Source organism: Ambystoma mexicanum, chromosome 4p, assembly GCF_040938575.1.
Source record: "Ambystoma mexicanum isolate Mex_15411 chromosome 4p, UKY_AmexF1_1, whole genome shotgun sequence".
In the NCBI taxonomy this organism is placed as follows: domain Eukaryota; kingdom Metazoa; phylum Chordata; class Amphibia; order Caudata; family Ambystomatidae; genus Ambystoma; species Ambystoma mexicanum.
The window spans coordinates 1249678744-1249691582 of record NC_090927.1 but is presented as its reverse complement, the minus strand read 5'-3'; the positions used below and the strand labels follow the sequence as shown (position 1 = coordinate 1249691582).

The following is a 12839-nucleotide window of genomic DNA, read 5'->3' as shown; positions in this document are numbered from 1 at the left end:
CCGTTTTATTTCTATGCTCTGCCTTTTTCTCTCCCTTTAACTTAACTATTGGAGTGCCATCTAGGTTACGCGCTCACATCTGTTGTAACAAATCGTGGTGTTTTAACTCCGACTTGTCTAATAGTTATCAAGTGAGGTGTGTATACTTTACATGACTGTGTTTTAACTTGAGTGCTAGTGTATTGCCTAAAGTGTGTTTTAAATAAATAATTATATACTTTTGATACAAAGCTCTGGTCAGTGTTTGTTTGCTCTACTGTGTTTTTGGCCCTATTGTGTATACTCTATATACTGCCCTACTCATCTTGAGGGAAGTCTGACTGCTCAGCCACAGCTACCAGGTAAATCTGGGTGGTGCAGACTGCTACCAATTGGGTTTACTGCTTACTCCTGTAGTCTTAATCTTTTTGCAGTGTTCCCTAAGGGAACTGCACAGGATTCTGCCTAACAGACTACCTTATTATTTGATGGTTGTAGCTTGCTTCCATCTGAGATTTAGATTAGGCGTTTTTCCAACCCACACATACAGTTTAATAAACACCTTTGAACTGTGATCACTTGTGTCCGTTTTTACTGTTGCCACCACAAGTTCCTTACACCACTCTCCGGCCCTTAGCAACTCTTCCAACACATTTGCTTAGTGCTCCTGGCTCTGCATTAGCAAGACACTGCAGGCCCTCAAATAGTTGGTGGTGGAAATGTTGAGAAACGTGTGGCGAGATAGATACTTTAGTGCAGGCAGCCTGGACAGCCCTTTCGGTTCTTATTTCAATGTCGCTCTGGGTGTTGTGCTCCCAAGTCGCGCCATTTATGGATGGGTTGCTGAGGCTGCAACTGCATTATGTTATGGGTCTCCCAAATGACCCGCTGTATCACTCCTCTTGGTGCTGTGAGCCCAAGCAGTGTCACTTCAATACCCCCTCCCTCTGGCCCTCCCCTGAGTACCCCAGCCTACATGGGAAGTCAGACCACAACATTCGATGGAGCACAGCCTGCTCCCAGCAAGTCAAATGATACTGAGATGACTGTGCCGTTCTCGCGGTAGCATCACATCCATGTATGACTGAGTACAGTTTCAATTTGGTGGAAGACAGGGACTATTTTAACGGAGGTTAGTGCCCAATCAGAGGATTATTTTATGTGCACTGCAACCTAGGTTACCACTCCTGGCCTACATGCTTTGTGGGGTGCTATTGAGAATATCCTAGCCGTCTAGGCAATTTCTGCTTGTGGCTCTGAGTCAGGTGTAACAAATCTGGACAATCTGTCCCAATCTGTCCCAATCTGTCCCTTCTCCCCAGAAGGGAGCCACTCCCTTTGAGACTAGGGAGGTGAGCACACTCAGCAAGATGCCCCTATGGGTCTGGGCAAGTGGGACATCACATTTCAATAAGGAACTCCCAGTCCAGCATACAGTATCGGCCTACATGAGAAATGGAAATGTTGTTACTTCGGTTTGGAATCCACCAAATACTGACATTTCTTCAATCTCTTTGACTTCAGGTATTGCTGGAGCTCCCCCGAACACCACAGACAAAGAAGGGCCCACCCTTTTTGTTTGTGATAACATCTATAAAACCAAGACCAACTTTGAATCGGAGAGAAACTCCTACGCCGTGGGGGGAAGAGAATCCTATGCAGAGGCGATCCTCCGACGGGAAGACGTCATGGAGGGGTGGAGCCACGCTAGACCACGGACCCAGCAGTAGCATGGAGAACAAACAAAACGTTCATAAGGCGCCGGAAGGCTAGCGACCGAGAAGCCAAGGTCAGCAGAGACACAGAGACTGAAGCAACTGTCTCAACTGATGGCACGACCACAAGGAAGCCATGGTGGTCCTGGAGCCTGGCAATCGGCGCAAAAACCAGACTGCAGAAGAGAGCCCAGATGCCAGAACGCTGCACGAGAATAACAAGTTACTTGCCCGTAGTAATGTTCTTTCGATTGGATGTTCCTCTCACATATTCCTCATCTTTTGATATTTCCTTTCCAGCTTCAGCTGCTTTGAAAAAAAGGTTCCCCGACAGAGGGCGCTGTGCGCTGGTCTCGTCGACTTGATGTCCCTCTGAGGCCTCCGTCTGAAATCACCAGTAGCACAAGCAGCACCCGTTGGCTTCAGTTCTGTTTTTCCCCCTTTTTAGAGGAATACTAGCAACCTCATTAGACCAGTGGTCGTAGTGTATGAAAAGAAGTAGTGGAGCTATGTTCCTTGCCGCTCTGCCCCACTCTCCACAAGCCCTCTCCCACACAGTGTCCAAACCCCCAAACAAAGACACCTGTTATTTAAGGGAATGTTCAGTGCAATGCACTGAAGTGTGCAAGCTTTAACTTCTTCCTATACTTTTATTTTAAAACTAAACCGTTTGCGAACGGTTTCTTTTTAAAATAAAAGCATAGGAACAGTAAAACTGAAAAATAAAAAGTATAGGAGCCCCGCTCCCGACCACTCCCGCCCACTTCGACCTCTGCATTAGACCGTAGTAGACTCTAAAATAGCGTAAAGTGTAAAAACACGTAAATTCTACATTGGGGTAGGATGGGAGGGGCGATGAGGAATACATGGAAGGAACATCCAATCGAAAGAAAGTTATCATGTATAAGTAACTTGTTCTTCGAATGGATTGTGTCCTGCCACGTATTCCTCATCTTTTGATAGACTCCCAAAGCAGTATCAGTCTTGGTGGCAGGAGTAAGAATTTAGACCGGTCCTTAAAGGTTATCATGGACGGAATAAAGGAAAGCCTTTCCAAACACTGCTTCCTTAGTGGAAGTTGTGTCCAGAGAATAATATTTTCCAAAAGTATGTATGGTAGACTGCCGCACAGATGTCCTTAATGTGGCACGCCTCTCTGTAGAGCAGAAGATGTTGCCATGCCCCTTGTAGAATGGGCCCTCACACCCTCGGAGGATCTTCACCAGTCAATCTATAACATTCCCCAATACCAAGAATAATCCATCTGGATAGGGTTTGATTTTTTACTGCTAAACCTAATTTATGACCTGTATAACCAATCAATAATTGATCACTGTGGTGAATTTTAGACATTTGTGAGATAAAAACTGAGAACCCTTCTTGGGTCCAGTCTATGCAACCGTTCCTCCTTTCCAGGATGAGGAGGCGGGTAAAAAGTTGGTAAAACTATTTTTGAGACAAATGGAAGTCAGAGACCATCTTTGGCAGAAAAGAAGGTCTCACTTTAAGAACCACTTTGTCCTAATAGAATACATTGCATGGCAGTTTACAAGAAAGCTGACAAAGGCAGACACTATTCCCCATCTGCCAGAAACCTGTGTCGGTGACGTCCACTGCCACTGTGATGACATGGTCAGACGCCACTTCCACTTGCTGAAAGAGGGCAAGGGCTTCCATCTTCTTATCGTCGGGGAGGAACACCATGATCGGTCCCAGCTTGTACCACAGCTCCCCATCATAACTGGCCAGGATCGCGAGGGCATTTGCCGCCTTGATTTTGGCCACCGCCGTGTAAATCACTTTCTTCCCCATGGCATCCATCCTTTTTCCCTCGCTGTCTGGAGGGACTGATGATGATGAAGCCGGGTTAGCCGACTGTTTCCTTGTGGCAGTCGACACCACTGAGTCCGGTGATGGTTTCAACCTCAGGTATGGAGTCCGGCACCCTATACTTCTTTTCCAGCCTATTCTGCTTGGCCGGGCTGTGCAAGGATTCTTCATGAGGGCCAAGCCTTCTTCCCAAATATCGTCCAGAAAAGGCACCGCCATGATAGTCTTTCTTTTGGCCTTGTGCCTTTGATACAAGAAATCCCGCTTCTTTGTCTGCTTGGGCACCACCTGGAATAGCTCGGAGGCCTTGGCGGTCATGGAGTGGAAAGATCCCACCTCGTCTGGTGGGGAAACTATGCGAAGCATCCAAATGCAGTACTTTATATAAGTCCTCGTCTTCATCAGTACCCGTGGTCGTATCTGTCCCAATACCCGTCTCTGGGTCTGCTGGGGGGTTTTGGGGTCTGATGTGGTGGAGGAGGTTGAGATGATGCTTCCTCTTTATAGGCAGAGGCTGATCAGGAGCCTGCGGTACTCTGGGTACCGGTGCCAGGGGAATTCTCTGTTGGATCTCTGACACCAAGGCATGGAGAGTCGACAGAATGTCCAAGAAAATGTCCCTAGCCTGAGAAGGTAAAGGATAACTAGGCCCTGCGCCGCGGTCATCGTCCTCGTGGATTGCATGCACAGACTCTTGATGGTCGTCATCCGTGGATGAGATATCCGTAGGTTGAACAGCGACCTGGGAGGACTGTTTCGGAGCCTCCTCGTCCCCACCCCCTTTTTTCCTCCCTGAGGGCTCTGAGCCAGGACCTGGGCTGGTAATTTTATCCCTTCCAGAGTGCTTGCAGCCTTTGCCAATGTGTCAGCAGTGATGTCACGCCGTGGGTGTAGGGACACTTTCTGCGCTGCGGAAGCCACCCTCGTAGGGTCAGGGCCTGTTGCTGCTGTAGTTATAGTAGATATCGACAAAGTAGCCGACAAGGACTTTGTCTGTGCTGGTTGAGCCTGTTTGGGCTGTGCAGCCTTCTTCTCCTCTACCGTCCTTGGCTTATCCGATTTCTCCATTAGCTTAGCCGGAGTTGATGACTTCCTCTATGAAGAGGAGCTCGATGGTTGGCTGGCTTTGGAGGTGGAATGTGATGTTGATCGCAGCCTATCCAACCTGGGACCTGCAGCAGCAGCGAACCCGGTGGACACCAACCTGCGGCTCTTGGCCTTATCTTGGACCCCCACATATGGGGTGACATCAAAGGACTTAGAAGACTGCTCCTCAGACCGGTCGGTCCTGGACGACGCATGCCCCTGCTCGGAGCACAGGGCAGAGGCATTGTTTGAGTTAATGTCAAGCCCCCTGGCTTGATCCTCCCAGGACCCCCAACTCTCCTATGTCTCCTCACCTGATAGGCTTGATTCTGTGCTGGAATGTAGAGGTTGACGTGCTCTGTAGTTCTTTTTTTGGTTTTGGGTAGAGAGTGTCTACCTCAGAGGGAAGCCACAGTGAATGCTTTCCCAATTGCAATCCTGTGGCTTCTCCCCTGGAATAGACTCCAAGGGGAAAAAGCCATTCAAAGGCATAAAAAAAAACCACAAGATGTTTCGGAAGTAGCGGTAAATGGAATTTCAGCCGGATAGAGTACACAGGAGGATCCGCTGAAAGGTAGGCTCCAATAAGGTTGATGAATCAAGTGGGTACCTCAGAATGAAGATCTCCGACCCGGAGGCTCCGATGGAGAGGAGAGCTAGACTGGCAAAACCAAGAGAAGAAACGTAATGCGGCAACAGCCGCAACCGAAGAATACAAAAAGCACTGGTGCGTACACAAGTTCCAAGAGGGGAAAAGGAAAGAAGAAGAATTGCTGACAAGTAACAAGGGGAGGCACGAGGAAGAGGTAGGAAGCAGTGCGCAGAGTTGCGGAAAACAGACAGCGAGGGTAGAGAGAAGCGCAAGAGCGCCTAAGGCAAGCGACAAAGAGTGGTCCGAGGAACCACAGAAAGTAAGAAGGAAAGAATTCCCTCTGTGGAACGGGAAGGGAAAACTCAGCGTGACAAACCAAAAGCAGCAGGGCTTTCCGCAAAAGTTGCAACGCGCCTGGTGCTTGGGGGTGTGTGGCTATAAGCAACAGAAATGGCCGTTGCAAAAGACTAGACCGCAGCTACGGTTCAGTCCCGGCAAGAATGGAACCACTCAATGGCCGTCCAATCGTACTCTGTGCCACAGTCGCCACGGGGACTGGCGCATGACAGTTAAGTCATGCCACCAGCCTACTATTCCTGTCTTTCGTCGTTTTCTTAGAGAAACCTAGGCATATCTCGCACTCTTCCTCCTTTTGGTCTGGATGTGGGCAGTAGAGGCTTTGCAGGTGCTTATTGTCTTCCACAAACACATTCCGTGGCCCGCATTTGGTGCAGGGCCTGAAGACGGACCTTCCCTCCTTCTCGTCATGGTCGGAGGGCGCGAAGTAGGCCCAAGACGGCCTTCTAGAAACTTTGATGAATGTTCGCCCTTGAGGGGCGCAGAGCTTCACATTCCCATTGCCGGCAAGTGAGGAAAATAGCACATAGGTTCTTTGAAAAAAAAAAGAAAGAAAAAGAAAAGAGAAAATTAACTTTTCTCGTCGATACCCTCCCCCCCAAAAAACTTACTAATAGTTTGGAGAGCAACTTGAGGAATACCAAAACTGAAACATGTAGTAAAAATCATAAGATGGATGCCAGAGCAGGGGCTTAGGGGAAGGATTGTCATTTCACTGGGGCAGTATGACCCAGAGGACAGTGATTGGTTTAGAGAAGAAAGTGAAACCGTTTTTTCTTTTACCAAGGTTTCCCAGCCTGACGACGGGGAATATACATGAGCATGTGAATCCATGCCAGACCCGATGCTGGAGAAAGCAAGCATCAAGGTCCAACAATACCATCCAGTCTTTGAGTTGGAGGGCCTGAAGGATCTGAGAAAGGGTAACCATCTTGAACCAGTCCTTCTTCAGGAATTTGTTCAGGTTTCTCAAATCTAAGATGGTTCTCAATCCTCTGTTCTTCTTGGGGATTAGAAAATAAGGGGAGTACCAACCTTGTCCCTCTCCGCTACAGATACCGGTTCTATTGCACCTTTCTCTAGCAGGGTCAACATTTCATGCACAAGGAGCAGATCTGGAATTCTGAATGAGTGGTTCCCTGGTGGATGATACTCAGGCCTTTTTTAGAAAGGGAAGGCAGTAACCCTAGGCTACAGTTTGCAATGCCCATGCATCTGAAGTAATGCCCAGCCATTCTTTCAGATGCTGTGAGAGTCTGCCTCCCACCTGGGTCTTGTGGGTTAAGGCCTCGGAGAGGTTTTGAGGTGGCTGAAGCAGCAGCAGACAGCAAAGTAGCCGCTGCTTTGACCAACTTACTACCTCTCCCTCCTCCACCACAAGGGAATCTTCTCTGGCCTCTATGACTAGCCTGTCCCAATCGCTCTTCCAAGTGAGGAGAAGAAACCAAAGGACTTACCCCTCCAAGATGATGTACTAGGGTAAGAATGTTGAGGCTGTCTGATTGTCGCCTGAGAAATGTTTCTGCCACTTTACAGGTCTGCAGCTTCTGCAGGCTTTCGTCAGCTTTGCTGCCGAACAGCCGAAAGCCGTCAAAAGGCATATTGAGAAGCCTGGATTGCACATCCGGTACAAACCTCAAGTTTCTCAACCACGCAAATCTGCCTAGCACGGTAATTGTCGCCATGGACGTGCTGATGCTATCTGTAGTATCCAGACCTGACTGTAGGCACTCATACATCACCTCTTTTCCATCTTCAATGATAGCCAGGAAGCTGTTGCTTTCCTCCCCTTTGGGAATGTGGTCAGCCGCCATTGCTAAGCAATGTGAATTTTGACAAGGCACAAGAGGCATTTACAGACTTCAAAACCATACACCCTGCTGTGAAGATCTTCTCCCTGTATTGTCATCAGCAGGCTCATGGTCCTCATAAATTGAGGTTAATGACTTAAGGAAATCCTTTTTGGGTAAAGGTTTGTACGTTTTTTCCTGTGCCCTTGGTAGCTTCGACAGCTTCAAATTCATCGATATTGGCTTCAAAGACAATGACGTTGTCATTTTTTTACCCTAGCAGCAATGTTTTCGACACAGGCGTCGATGGCTTTGATTCCGAAGGCGTTGATGGAATTGACCTTGTTATTGACGACGTTGTTGACTTCTTTTTCTTTAATGAAAGAAGGGCTGGATTCTTGACTTGTCGAAGTCCTCCGCGATTTCTCGTCGGTTCGAGACCTTGATGACTCCCGATGAGAATCTGGCTTGTGTCCAGGACTCGAGGGTTCTCAGGGTTTAGCCTTAGACTTCCCTTTGTTATCTTCATACAGAGCGACAGGGGTATGGCTTTTCTTCTTTTCTTTCGAGGGGGTTAGGTCCTCCTTCTCGAAAATGTTAATCATCTCTCTCTGAAACCTATCCCACTTAGCCGGGGAGTCTGAGTTAGACAGGCATGTAATTCGCTCAGGTGAGGAATCACTTGATGTCAAAGGAGATCTATGACATCTTTTCTTTGCCTTCTTAGACTAAGAATGATGTGATCGACTCCTCGATCAAGATCTTTTCTTGGATCTCTTCTGTCGAGAAGATTCTCTCAACTCGTGAGATGATTTTCCTTTTTATTTTTAAATACTAGTAGGGGACTTCAAAAGGGATCCTACACACTGCTAATTTGCCTTTACGCTCCCTTAGATCCTTGTCAGCCATAGCCTGACAGGGGTCACAATCCGTTGTGCGATGTTCCCTGCCGAGTCACCAAAGACATGCACAGTGGGGATTGGTGCTCAACATTTTTGCCCTACAGTCTTGACATTTTTTTAAACCCGTTTTAGGCATCGATGGAGCCGACGGAGAAGAAATAATAAATTCTAATTCGATGAAGAACTGAAGCATGCCGTAATTCTCTGGAAACAGAACTGAAGCCAACGGGAGCTGCTCGCTCTATATATGCTAGTGATGACATCGACTGTCGGACAGAGGCCCTCGAGGGATATTGAGCCGACGAGACCAGCGCCATTTGTCAGAGAAAATGTCTGAAGCTGCAAAGGAAATATCAAAAGAGGAGTAATTTGTGGGAGGACACAATCCATTCGAAATACATTTACGGCTGAAATGAGCAACCGCAAAGAATGAAAACTCTCCTGAAGAGAGAACACAATTGAGAGGTACCAACATTGAGAATCAAGGCGTCATAAAACAGGGTAACGGGCGCCTATGGAAGAAGTGGAGACTTGGCCTCCATTAAAATGCTCTGTTACATTCTGTCTCTCTTTGCTTGCACGTACCCTCAGCAGTCTAGTGCTTTGCAACATGGCCGCCGCCGAGTGCTTTTAGTGACTCAGCCCTCGGCGTTCGGAGCATTGCAACGTAATTGGATATTTCTCCTTTGTTGTTAGCGCTCTTGTTATTTCTCTTGGCGGTGATCCACCCTTCCTTCTTCAGCATACTTTTTCCCTCCTTGCCTTCTGCTTGCGTTATTATTTCTTTGGCTCCCCCCCCCCCACTTCCAGCCGTTTTCCTGCTTTCTCCTCAGTTTTCTTTCCAGCCTCCCCTTCTGTGCTTACCTTGCATTGTTTACTCCGCTCCCTCGCTCCGGCGTGTTTTTTTTGAGTTGGCAGCCTTTTTCTCCTGCTGCCTCTTCCAACGGGAGCTTGGCGTTTTCACATTACTGTTGGAATCCATCTGTTTCCAGTGTGTTTTGGCATCGGAAGATACTTTACTGGACTTGCCATACTCCGGTCACTTCCTGACTCCTCACAATCCTGCATTCTACTCATCAGAGTGTTCCCTGCCCTTGGGTTTTTTTCCTGCCTGTGGCTTTTTCCCCCACTACATCCTTGGCTACTTCGGGAGAGAGGTCACTGGACTGCCAAAGACTTGGGTCACAGTGGCTTCCTCTCGAGGCAGACCTTATCTACATAAAAAAAGAAGGAGATACCCCAAAGAAGAAAGAAACAACTAGATATTCCATTAACATCTTCAGGTGAGGAGGAAGGGGAGGACAGGGGATCTTTACTCTCCGAAGTTGAAGAGGATATTACTGACCATTCTGATACAAGGATGGAGAAGCCAGAAAAGTTCTGGCAGCCTGATAAAACTGAGCAGAGACAGCCTATCGGAGGGTTATAGGGCTTCAGAGAGCCCCAAGAAATGGAGAAACTTTGATATTCAAGGCTGGAAAAGCCACCACGGTTATGGACCCTAGATAAAATCCTAACATCTATAAACAAAAAGGCTAGCATAGAGCCAGAGAAACCCACAAAATTGAGAAACCCAAGAAGTCTGAACTTTAACACACAGAATTTGAAGGAGAGCGAGTCTGGAGGGTTCGAACCAGTAAGAGTAAGCAGTGCTCAGATAAGATTTGGAAGTGGGAGTATTTTACTCCCTATTTTTTAAAGTTGGGAGTAAAATTATTTTTTAGAGAGTAAAAATATATGTCCAATTCCAAATGGGAGTAAAAATATGTTTTAACTGGAAAAATATTTGTAATAGTTATTTCTTTGCACCTTGTTATTCGTGCACATTAAAAGATAGATTTACTTATTCCGATCCTGTGGTACTATGAGCACTACTGGTCCAAATGTATTCAGCAAGGGGACAAGGTTCTACATGTTTGTTTCCTATTTGTTGGGAGTATTTTTATATTTAGGAAGTATTTGCCTAATTTTAGGGAGTAAATGTGGCCGATACACCCCTTATCTGTAGAGCTGAGAGTAAGACCAGCTTACTGTCCACCACTAAGAGGAAAATGGCATAGTCCTGTTTAAGAAATATTGTTTTTCCGGAGAAGAAAGAAACATTATTTCAAGACATTGTGCCTCATTACGACCTTGCTTTTCCGGAAACAAGGGTGCCGGTAAGCTTACCGGCACCATTTCCAGACCGGCATATTACAGGTCTGCTTGTCGGAGCCACTATGCCAGTCAGGTCTGACCCTGCCAGGCATATCGGCCACGGTAGGCAGACCAGTCACGGAAGCACTGAAACCGTTGGCAACAGTGCCAGTGCTTCCAAGTCCCCACTCCCATAGAGTCCTATTGGACTCTATGGGAATGGGGACTTACATTTTACTGGCACATGACTTTCCGGGGCGCCATGGTTGTAATCTCCCGGTGGCCCCAGGGAAGTCAGGTGCCCAGTAAATATTTATGGGTCTGGCAGCTACACGCTGGTAGCACCAGCAGGGTTACGGCCGAACTCGTAAAGAGGCCCATTATCTTTTAATTTGAATACAATTTTTGAACATGTCAGTAACTCCTCCGACTCCTCCTTCTGGTTTGCCACATAGAATTCTGTCTGGTGGTTCGCCCTTTAGTCTCTGCTGCGACTATGCTTTCAGCTCTGTGGTCATCTTTTGTTGATGGTTAATATTGATATCATAAGCCTTCTCTAGAATTGCTTGCTCACCTCAAGCTGACACTGCACATGCTGCTTGACATTCTTTATTAGGCGCACTGAGGGTTGGCCGGAACAGTCTATCTAGACTTCTTCCTAACACCCTGGTGGAGAACAATCCCACTCAGGAACCGAGTGCTCATCTACCGCCATACCTAGATATCTAGGCCACACTCCGAAGGTGCCCAGCTCTCTCCCATTCTCCTCCTACCCCTACCCCACCCCCACATCCCCACACACACAGACACACACACACATGCGAGTTACGTGAGCGGAGAGCCTAGCAGTAATCAAGTCAAAAGCACAAGCTCCAAAGAAAGTACAAGTACATTTTGCAAGGGAACCATTTTAGTTGGGTAGTATAATATCGGATGTAAATACAAAGATCAAGCAAAATCATTGTAGTGAAGAGTATCAACAAAACAACAGTTTCCTTTTAATGTTTTTCAAAGTAGCAACTTGCCTAGGTTTCAAAGTGCTTGGGCCACCATCATCAGCATATACCACTAGAAGCAAAGTAGTGAAATAGTTATGTGTAAGCCACTGTGCCAGTGAGCACAACAGCACAACCTAAACAAATGCACTAGAACAGTGTACATATAATGCAAGTAAGGCAATCATCATATGGAGTGTGCAATACAGCACAAGAGACCAAGAACACGTGCAGTAGGACCGACAAAAGACACTAGAAAGATAACCGTCAAATAGGCATAGTCAAGAGAACACATGCAACTGCACCACTAAAGCAGGTGAACCCCACCAGGGAAGATATGCACAAGAAAGAAAAGGAGGTACTTTTTGCACACTTTCTATCCTTGAGTGACAAGAATTACCCTTGTTTCACAATTCTATCCTCCACTCTCGTGGGCAATTTGATCTTCCTCCATCCTTGTGTGATGTTGCTTCTCCAGAAGGACCCTACATCTGTCCTGCTCCATCAGTACTATTAAAGGAACATAGGAACAAACAGATTTCCCCTGAAATGCCTTACCTCATTGAAGTTTTGTCTTTATCATAAATTCTCAGGCTGGGATTCAACTCCGGCGTGACACAGAGGTTCCCCATCCAGGCCAGACGTTCCTGTAAGCTAGAGACTTGTGCTTTAAGGTCTCCTTCCAGCTCTTCTAGCAAGCTTGCAGTCTCACCATGATCCTGCAGCTCCACATCCAGTGCCAGAGTGAGCACATCCTGTCGGGCCCCCTGTTTCAGGAGCTGACTCGCCACCTCTTGCTGCTTCAAGGAGAGATACTCAAGTCGAACGGTTTCCGTATTAAGGTCTCCAAGCAGTATGGGATGCCTGTAGTTGGACGCCTTGGCCCGAATCAATGGAAGCAACCTTTCACTCTTCAACTGTGCCACATCCTCTTCCAGAGCAACCAGCTGCTCACGCAGACCACTCGCCCTCCAGAAGGCATGTTCTACAGTGCTAGAGCACTGAAAGGGAGATGGGGGTGGGCAAATCATTAACAACAATGAATAATAAACAAATACTATCAGACAACATGATACATTTTTAGCAGCTCACAATTACAGCTCAAACTAAAAGCAAGTGGCAAGACATTCAAGGTTGCTCCATACCACCTAAATGAAAACGCAGATGCTCACTTGCCCCAGGTAACTGATCGAGGCTGATTTTGTACCTTTATTTTAATTAAAAAATGTAGAAGTGCATGATAGCAGTTACTTTGGGACCTCTTAAAAACGCATAGCATTCCCTTGATAGTCATATATATAGGATAGCCCTTTGGACCTATATTACTTTAGTAATATGATACTCATGGACCTTCTGTAGCCTCCCCTTACAGCATCACAGTTCTATGACTCTAGGCTAGGTTGTATTAATAAATTGCTAAACCTGCTCTAAAGCCTTTCCAAACAAAAGGATCAGAC

At 46.9% G+C, this 12839-nt stretch overlaps 1 protein-coding gene across 1 annotated transcript in view; it reads right to left on the bottom strand.

Annotated features, from left to right (window-relative positions):
* The window catches only part of LOC138452676 (HAUS augmin-like complex subunit 3), a 471927-nt gene that overhangs the window by 366396 nt on the left and 92692 nt on the right, over positions 1-12839 (bottom strand). The window contains exon 3 of the mRNA XM_069605028.1: positions 11941-12383. Within this exon, the coding sequence (XP_069461129.1) occupies positions 11941-12383 (443 nt within the window). The remainder of the gene's footprint in view (positions 1-11940; positions 12384-12839) is intronic.